The 9797-nt window shown below is 37.3% G+C and overlaps 1 protein-coding gene across 10 annotated transcripts in view; it reads left to right on the top strand.

Annotated features, from left to right (window-relative positions):
• ABCB11 (ATP binding cassette subfamily B member 11) overlaps window positions 1-9797 on the top strand; it is a 59466-nt gene that overhangs the window by 16293 nt on the left and 33376 nt on the right. For 7 of the 10 annotated variants that reach the window (XM_051787354.1, XM_051787348.1, XM_051787350.1 and 4 more), the window contains 2 exons: window positions 5061-5163; window positions 8797-8818. In XM_051787354.1, the coding sequence (XP_051643314.1) occupies window positions 5088-5163; window positions 8797-8818 (98 nt within the window). In that variant the 5' untranslated portion in view covers window positions 5061-5087. Of the gene's footprint in view, window positions 1-158; window positions 4832-5060; window positions 5164-8796; window positions 8819-9797 lie in introns of those variants that run through there. The other 3 variants (XM_051787355.1, XM_051787357.1, XM_051787352.1) reach the window with 2 other exon arrangements.

Raw genomic sequence — 9797 nt, 5'->3', positions numbered from 1 at the left:
GTTTTGTTTTAATAGAACTGTTTGAAGAACAAGACATTCAAGTTTTATTTTGAAGCAAAACGTCTTTCTGCTTATATGCTATTATTTATATCTGAGGAACCTAGGTTTAAAGAAACATGAAGAACAGTGCTTGCAGGGAGGGCCAATTTTCACTGTTTTTCTCTCTCTCCCTTCTTCCCCTTTATATTAAATAAAGATCTTAATCTGAATAAAGAGGTTATTTGAAATAGATTGTAGTGGGCTTTGGATGAGGTCCTAATGTTGCTTCATTCACAGGATATATTCCTTTGTTAACATTTTTTAAGTATTACTTATTTAAATCTAGATTTTGAGTTCCTGGAAGATTTTTGTTTATCAAAAATCCAGCAGCCAAACTGTATTGGGCTAGGTTAAGATGCTATTTCACTTCAGTGCAGTTTCTGAGGTATTCTCTGCTCCTAGGTTGTATTTTGCACACACATAGGTAGATAAAATAATCTAATGCCTTATACTATCATTTTAAATGCAGACATCAGCAACAGTATTTTTCAATATGTTCTAAGTGATCCCCAGTTAAACATTCAGACACGGAGGAAGGTTATTTTAATAATTTAATACAGCATCCTTATCTGCTATACTAATCTGTTTCAGTAAGCTAATTAATGATGCCTACCAGAGAGGATAGTATTTGATGTGTTGAGCTTTAGTAAAAATAGGAAAAATATGTTTCCTTTCAAAAATGTGGGACAGTCATAATTTTATTGGAAAAGTGACATAATTCCAGAAAATTTAGCTCTAGCAAGTCTTTGTAACTAGAATTCTTTTTCAAGTCTATCAATTATTGGGTTTTTTCCCCACTATTCCTGTTTAAAACTATGTCAGCATTTGGGCTTAAAAAATCAGTTGCAAAATACATTTCATAGTGTTAAAATACAGAGTAGAATAATAGTAGCAGAGTCAAAAAACAAGTAGCTGGAAAAGGACAGGCAGAGAGTGACTTTGCTTTGCTTTACTTTTGAGCCTTCATCGCTTTATAGTATGACATTATCTTTCTGAAGCAGAACTGTAGTGAGGTGGCTTTTTAACCACTTCATGGCTTTTCACTGGGATCCACACTCAGTAGGATGGTTCAAGTGGTTTATATCATTTAATTTAAGTAGATTTATACTTCTGTGAGTCATGAAGTATTTTAAAGCTGCTGAAAAGTGTTTGTAAATACCACCCTTAGAGTTTGGATTTCTTTTGATAGCAGAACAGGTAGGAACATTGCTTCTTTACTCCAGAAGAACACGTATTCAAAATCCAGGTGACATTTCCCATTATACTAATTTCAGTGCAAAGTCAGCAGTTTGTGTAGTAGCTCAGCTACTACAGTAACATCACTTGGGTGCTAAGCAGTGTGAAGCAGTCAGTACTAGATAGAGCTGCAAATGATGCCTTCACGTTTAATAACAAATTGCTACTAAAATTACCGTTGTGACAAACTATTTTGTTGCAGTAGAAAATATGAGAATATGGTTGCAGTTGGTATCTGCTGGGTATTATTAATTCAGCAAATAATGCTTAACTACTTGATCAAAAAATTTGAAAAGCTTTAACAAAGATACAAATATTGTGATTTGCATATTTTTCATACACTAATGGCTTTCTGAGCAATCTGTTAATTCGTGTTTTCTTTAACTGTGTCCTTCATAAAAACATATACTTAAAGTAAAAAAAACCTGGCTAACCTTAGGGCAATTGCATATTTAAGTTGCATTTTCCTTAAAATCACATCACTGTGAAAGGCTTCCCTGTCTGTACTACCACTGTCAAACTTCCCTGTAAACAGAAAAAAAAGGCTTTGTTTTCAGATCTCCAGCTTCAACCACACAACTGAATTGACATGTAAAAATAAATTCTTTTGAGAATGTGATCATTTTGACAAAATTACCAAAAATGAGCTGGCTGAGAAACTTTTTCTTAAGAAAATTCTAGAACTTTAGGGTGATTTGAACAGGTTTCGGGGAGCTTCTGTTTGAAACTATTTCAATTAATCCAACACAGCAAAAGGCAGAAGGGAGGAGAATAAATTCTGTGTTTTTACTAAAAAAGTGAGTGAAAATTCTTCTGCCACTTGGAAAAAATTATCACTCTCCAGTGAAAACATAATCTCAAGGGACTTGAAACTCTCAGGAGAGTATACTTGCTCTTTTGGGAAACCTACCTTTATTTCAATATAAACTGAATAATGTAATCTGGAAATTAAGCCGTTCTTCCATATGTTTGATACAAACTCAGCCGAAGTGAAATTTAATGAATTGTATAAGATCCCATGTGAAGCAGTGATATGTTGATGATGTTTTCCTTTATTTCTGGTCAGAAGCAGAAAGAGAACTTGGAAATTTGCACATGGTAGAGACTGCAACTTAGGAAGTACCATAACTTGTTCAGCTCATTTGCCATCTGTCTCAGAGAATGGAGAAATTATGACTAAAATTGTAAATTTTTCATTTGTATGTGGGGATTAATTAAAAGCTTCTGTGATTTTATGTTCTAAGTAACTATTTTAGTCCTGGCCAGACATTTTGCTATTGCAGTAGTTCTTTGGCTTTACAAATTTACTTAAGAAGAGAATTTGGGTCACAATTTAGGGAGTCACAAAATGTGAGGGGGTCAGAATTTACTGACAAGCAGATGAGTAGATTGTCTCTTCAGAAACTTTTAGACAAGAAAAACTACACCCATAGAGTAGTGATCAATGAACCAGTGTCCAAATGAATGGGTGTGCTAAATGAAGTTCTGCAGAGGTCTGCATTTTTAATGGTATAATCCAGTAATATTGATAATAATGTGGATTACACAATGGAGAATATGCTTGTTAAATTCAATCATGACTGTTCTGTCATGACTTTTCATGTATGTTCTGCATATATTCCTGAAGAATGGCACTAGAAGTCAAAATCCCCTTAATAAACAGGTAAAATGGGCTGAAGGATGTAAGGTGCAATTAAATATGGGCAATATCAGGCAGGATTAATCAAATGTGAAAACCTAGTTTGGAAAGCAACTGACTGTAGCAAATCGTTTGCAAAAATTTAGTGTCTATGGAGGACTACATGAATGCGAATCAACAATGTGATAGTTTTGTTAAAAACCCAAATGTCATACTGGGTTGTGTGAACAGGAACATAATCCATTACATGGGAAATAATCTTTGTCCAATATTGGTAAGACTGGTGCTGTAGTGCTCTTATGCACTCATCACTCCATTAAAGATGTACTAGAATCCAGAGGAGACCAGTGGAAATTATCAGATGTTTAAGAAATATACCCTACCAAGGGAAATTGAATGACTTGCTTTCTTTATCTGAAGAGGGTGACTTTCTAGTATTATTAAAATAAATACAGCCTACTTACAAAGTGAAAAGGAATATTATGTTTCATCTCCCTGGTGCACAAGAAGTAAGATATTCAGATTATACATTAGGAAAAAAATATGTTAGCAAGAAGGATACTGAAGCACTAATTGTCAGGGGAGTGCTTCAGACATCTTCGATCATTAAAGTTAGTTAAGATTAGTTAGAATAATTGAATTTTGCATTAGATGCTTAGAATTATTCCAGAGAGTTTGGTCTTTCCAGTGTGACTTAGTGATGTATTAGTGATGTGCCAAGGGATGTACACATAAAATTCAAAGGAAAAGGGTAAAAAGAGTTGGAGTTGGGAGTCAGCGGTTCTTGAAAACCAAATTGGAGAGAAAAGAATAAAAAAGGAAAGGTTGGGCGATTATGGGAAGTGAAATTATTAAAAGTTACATATGCACCCTGAACCACTGGACTAGATCCTTATGTTGCTCCACTTTGATCTAAAAATGAATTTATTTCCTTCATCCTTGGGTAATTTCAAAGCCAATCTGCTTCTCAATCCTTCCCACTTATAAGGAACTGCCTGGCTGTAGCTAATCACACAGCTATTGCCAATATGAAGGATTTTGGTAGTTTTAATGCTATTAAAAGGAAATAAGTGGTTCCTTTAGAGGGCTCAATAGGTAGAAACTCAGCTGGCTGGGAAGTCAGGTGGTGTAACACAAGTAATCTATGGAAATGCGTCTTTTACACAGAAGTTTTGCTATCCGAACGCATTGCAATATGCCTGAAATGAGAGGTTGTGAGAGGTTTATACAGAAGTATAATCATGCAAATGTTGATGTTTGAAAACTGGAAGAAGATATTGTAACTATGTTTTGGGACACATTACGTTAAACAAAGATGTGGATGAGATGACTTTGGTTGTGAAAGGACATGTTTTGGGGAGGGCTTCTGCAGCGCTTTTCCCTGGGCGCCATCTTGGATGCCAGGCCTAACTACTGGCAGATTTTGCCTCACAGAAGTGCTTCTTTAACAAAAAAGTACTAACTTCGTCTTCTTATTTCTTCTCATGTATGACATCTATTCAGCATGTCAGTGTGAATAGTTAGGAATAAAACTGTCCAGAGGAGCAGATCTGGTAGCCAAGAGCTGTGGGAGTGCTGCTGTGGTGGTGAGGATGCAGGTGTCAGTGTGGCTCTGGGGCCTCCCCACATCCACCCTTGTCCCCAGCTGTCCCCTGTCATGGTCCTGCTGGCTGCTGACACCTGGGACAGCACAAGGCAGGGGAGGTCTCCTGCCTGCTGCTCCCTTATAAGTGAGGCAGGACCTGTCATGTTAATATCTCACTCTATTGCCTACAGATGTCACCCACACAAAGGCAGTAGTTTATTTAACAGAGCCATTAATGGGGACAGGGCTCTTTACAGTGGCTGACAAGCCCCAGGAACAGCTCTGCTCAAGGCAGGAGGCACTGAAGCCTGTCAGAGGCTTTGCACTCTGGGGTGAGTTGAACTCTCTTCTCTGAGGTGTTTTTCTGCTCTGTAGTTTCACTGAGTCTGTCACAGCTGTTCTGTTATAACTTGTGCTGTAATCAGTGCTGTAATCCCAGACATCATCCTGAGATCATGAGGGCAAAACTGAGGTAAGTAGAAGTTTAACATAATATTGTTTTATGTTTGCAGACAAATGTATGCTGATATTCTTCCTCTCCCTCCCACCATCTCTTTTCAGGGCTTCTGATTGAAGTAAATAATCATCATGTCTGACCCAGTTGTTCTGCGTAGCATCAAGAGATTGGGAGAGGATAACTATGCTTTCGACTTGGATGGTAAATGTAAGAAGTTTATTCTTCAGTCACCTCCTTATTTTATAAAGCATGTGAAATAGATGGTGGGTGACCTAAGTGAAGCAAATAGTCTACAGAATACAAAGAAAACTGTCTGTGGAATAAATATAGAGTTATGTGGTATCTGCTGTTATGGGTATGCTGCCTGCAAAACAACTTTTCTGTAAAAAACTATGTATAAAAATCCCTACTCATGGACAATATTTACATATCAGCTAACAATTTCAAGGTATCTACATCGGTTTTTATGCTCAGCTCTTTGGTGTACAAGTAAAAGACTTTTACTGTGAAAAAGAAAAAGGTGCTGTCTTCCATAGTTTCTTTCAGCAAACACTTTTATTTGTAGTCATACTTATAATAGGCATAATTCTTATAAACTAATGGTAAGTGAAGATCTGCATTCCTTTTTTTCATCAGAGCTTGTCCTCCAGTTTTCCATTTTTCCTTTGCAATGTCCATTTTACCAGTCTAAATGCAGCGTGAGTCAAGGAGAAACATGAAGAGAAACTGCTAAATATTTTCAGCTCTGTTTATATGACTTGAGAAAAGCCATCAAAAAAGAGAGTGTTAAATATTTATACAGATTGTAAAGTTCAAAGGAAAACAAAACAGTAGCCCACAGTGAAAGATAAATTGCAATGAATGGCAATGTACTTGCTCCTCACATAGAGTAAAAAGTGTTCTCAAAAGCATTCCAGTACTCAAATATCACCAGATTCCCTAAGCATATATGCATTTTGTATGTATGACAGCTGCAGCCTAGTCCTGGAAGTGTTTAAACTTTCATTAAAAACATTTGTGAGTGAAAAGCTTAAAACCATGCATGAAATAGCTTGTGTTCTAAAGGAGGGCCTTACTGGGATTTACAAATGTCACAATCAACCCCAATTTCACCTGCTTCGTCATCAAAATAAGTGTTCTTGAGTCAGCTCTGAACAAAACAGCTTGGGGAGGAGGGATGCTTTCTTAGCTTGGGTTATCTTTTAAATATTCAGATGTGTTGTTAGAACAATCAAGCTGGATAGTAATAGAGAGCATGCAGTTTTATTTCCCTTGAAATACTTTATGACAGATCACCTCCAGGAAACTGAAGACTCATGTTGAAAGACAGTGCCTCTCTGCTGGAACTATTTTTCACCAACAAAAATAAAACAAAGCAAATCATACTAGAATGAGATAAAGTGATTTTTTTCCCCTTCCTAGACAACAGTTCAGGTTTAAGACAGTCCAGCCTCAGCGTTTTTCATTCCTTGGAACCATACAGCTGCCTTTTGTTAAAACTTGCAGCACACAGCATAATTCTTCACATAACCAAGTAGATAATGAAATTTCACAAAATAAGATACTTTTACAAGACCCTATGGCTGATTTTTAATAAGAGGGCCCTCTTCAAGCCTCTCTTTCTCCTGTATAACAGCAGTGTCCCAGTTATAACTTGATCTGCGGTGTCCGTTGCTATTTTGAAAACTTCATAGCTGAAGTCTGTATTTCAAATCTATTATCATTCATTGCTTGGGTTTGGGATTTCCTTCCAATTTTTATCAGTAATAGGATGTCTCATAGGACTGCTGTGGGTGTAACAGTAGAGTCTGAATACATTTAGAGTATTCAGTCTGAGCTTAGACTAAGCCTTGATTGTGGTTATCTTTGTAGAGATTGAGTTATACCTGCAAACATAAAAGCAGCTGTTCCATTAGAAGACACTACTTGTGCAGTTTTTTGCTATGACATTAGAAACTGAACAAGAGTTTCATGTGCAGAAGGTGTTATGTTCCCACCTTCTGTCACTCTGTGTTAGCCAGATAATTTCTTTGGTTTTTAACAATCCTCATCAAATATCTTTCTGGCATGTTAGATTCTGCAGCTCATTTTGAAGTCTCCAACATAGCAGCAGCAACGTCAGCTTCATGATTGTAAAAAGACCCAATGTGAATGTTTTCTGAAATATTGTGTTCTCTCCCCAGTGTATATTGATACCCCAGCACACTGCTCTGCACCTTACTGGAATGAACAGCTGTCTGTGTGCTTGTAGCACTGCAGATCTCCCCACTCACCTCACCTGCTGTGTTTTGTTTTTAAACCCTCTCACTTAGGCTGCTAACTAGCAGCAGTTTCAATGCAAGGGGCATTGTGGATTCCAATATGGGTGTCGAGGTGGGCAGGAATGATGACAAAAAGGGAGTGAATAGGTTGAGGGGATATATGCTGCTTCTGGGACAGAAAACTGTTCATCTCTTCCAGCCGCTTACTTTGAACTCCCAGTTTGCTTAGATTTATCTTGCTGGTTTGTAGAGTTGGTTTTTTGTCTGCTAGTTTATTTTACATACTTGTTGCTGTTACTTGTGGGATTTTGACAAAAGGCTTTCTACTGGGACTATAACTATTCCTCTTTTTACAATTGGGGTGTTTTTTTGCCCTATCAAGTGAGTTTGCCTCCGATTTCTTAGTTTTTTTGTTACCATCTCCAAGTGACAAAGGGAGCAGAATAAAACCAATAGACTGCTTGTTAAGCAACATAAAGTTGTCTTATTAACCCCAAAAAGGAGATGTAATCAGCTATTCCCTCAGTTACAAACTCAGACTGTTTCCATTTAACATTGTGTTCTTGGCAAATGCAAAACCCTGGAGATAGTGGAAAAACCTTCTTTCCCTAGGTAGAAAAATCATAGAGGCAAAATTTGTGGTTGCAGTGACTTTCTTTGCACCCTCTGTGAATTGTGAAGCAAAGTTGCTCGGTGTTTACTCTGTGAGACGGACCTGTACATGCTCAGTGATGTGTCACTAGATGTGAAGAAAGGAAAGCAGTGCTTGAAAAGCAAACCATGATTCTGAACCTGATGTTGAGCTGGCAAATGCATCATAAATTAACGAAGTACATATGCTAAGTGCCCTTAGATTATCCAAATTGTGATGTAGATATAAAACTAGCTCTTTATTCATTGTCATCTCAAGTGATGTACAGCAAATCTTTTCTACATCAGACCTTATGATGACATTTTTTGGGGCCCCTGACAACACAGGGGGCCCCTGACAACCTGAAGCTGTACTTCAGGTATGATGTCTTTCACAACATCTTTTGAAAGGGAGCTAAATCCAGACCTTTTCTGGGGACCAAGGAATTGCTCTACAGCATAATTATGTCTTTCAGTATAATTCCATTTCTCTAAGCTGTGGTTCCCTAGACAATGCCCCAAGAGTAGACATCGGTGTAACAGGTTCATCGTACCCTCCAGGGCCACAACTGCCCCTCTTCCACAGGATTTGCAGTCTCTAAGTTGTTAGAAGGCAAGACCGAAGAGCTACCAATCCTGCTTTCAGGAAGCATGCATGGAGTGACATTAGAGTAGTATTCCTTGATGAGACCATTCCCAAGAGAACCAGTTGAATATTAGCAAACAGTTTGCAATGAAAAGGAGTTAAGTTTTGACAAATGTCCTGAATAATGTATTTAGTGTAAACCATATCCCTGGTTTCTATATGTATTAGTGGGAATATGATGTTTATAACCTAGGAATGATCAGGTCCCATGGGGTTCTAGGGTTTGTATTTCACATGTCTACAGAAGATTATGTACTTTAACAACAATTATTAACTAGACTGTGCATTTATTTTCCCTTACAGGTAACAGCTTGAAGAAATCAGAGTAAGTCGTGTACATGAACGGAACAATCAATATTTCCAGGAATATTCAAAGAAGTTAATGTCATTGGATCAAATTGGCACACTGACAAAATATATGACTTTTTTTTTGAAAAAGCTGTTCTCTTACAGCTGTACTGCCTTATTTGATACAACTGAAACAGGTAGACCAAAGCAGTCTTGGAAACCTTTAGAAACAAAAACGCCAGCAAAATATGGTGTTCCTTTTGAAAATGTTTTTGATATTCAAATTTATCTTTCTTCAGTGCTTTTAGCTTGAGAAATGAGTTTTTCAGGAATTTTAATCAATCCTGATTAATTTCTCTTAAAGCTTAACTGTGAGGTTTTAAAACAAAAGGAATTTGCTCACTTCATTTGAGCTCAGATATTAAGATTTAAACGTAGAATTCCGGATAGTTAAAATATGAAATGATTTAGAGAATTTGACCTTCAGCTATAATCAGAGATCCAAATGGGATTAAGACCCTGCTCTTTTCTAGACCTTTGGGCAACTCTGTGGCAGGCTGGATAACGGGTGCTATAATTTGACCCACCTCTTTCTGACACAGCGTGCATGGTCTGAGAGCTACTTCTAAAATGTAGAAGCTAGAGCAGCTCTTAATTTTTGTCTTTATCAGGTTGCCCATCTAAGAGAGCACCAAGCCAGTATTCAAGGTTTACCATGTGTTCCCACTTATCTTCAAACCCAACTTCTGTTGGACTTTTACACATAACACACATATGGTCCTACATACCTGAAGGAAAGCTTCCTTCAGGCTTTCCAGGATCTGGTTTCTAAAAACAGTTTATGACAAATATAGCTTGAATTAATTTGTTTCACTAAAAACCAAATAAAACCAAATGAAACAAATAAAACCCAACCCCACCACAAATAGAATATCCCTACTCATTCATCACTGAATGTACACACCTGATGATGACTACTTGCTATGTATGGATCCCATCCATAACAGTACAACCAG

Source organism: Manacus candei, unplaced genomic scaffold (assembly GCF_025592945.1).
Source record: "Manacus candei isolate 608988 ecotype Guabito, Panama unplaced genomic scaffold, ASM2559294v1 h1tg000023l, whole genome shotgun sequence".
NCBI classification, from domain to species: domain Eukaryota; kingdom Metazoa; phylum Chordata; class Aves; order Passeriformes; family Pipridae; genus Manacus; species Manacus candei.
Note: the sequence above shows the minus strand (reverse complement) of the source record. Positions and strands in the feature narration are given on the sequence as shown.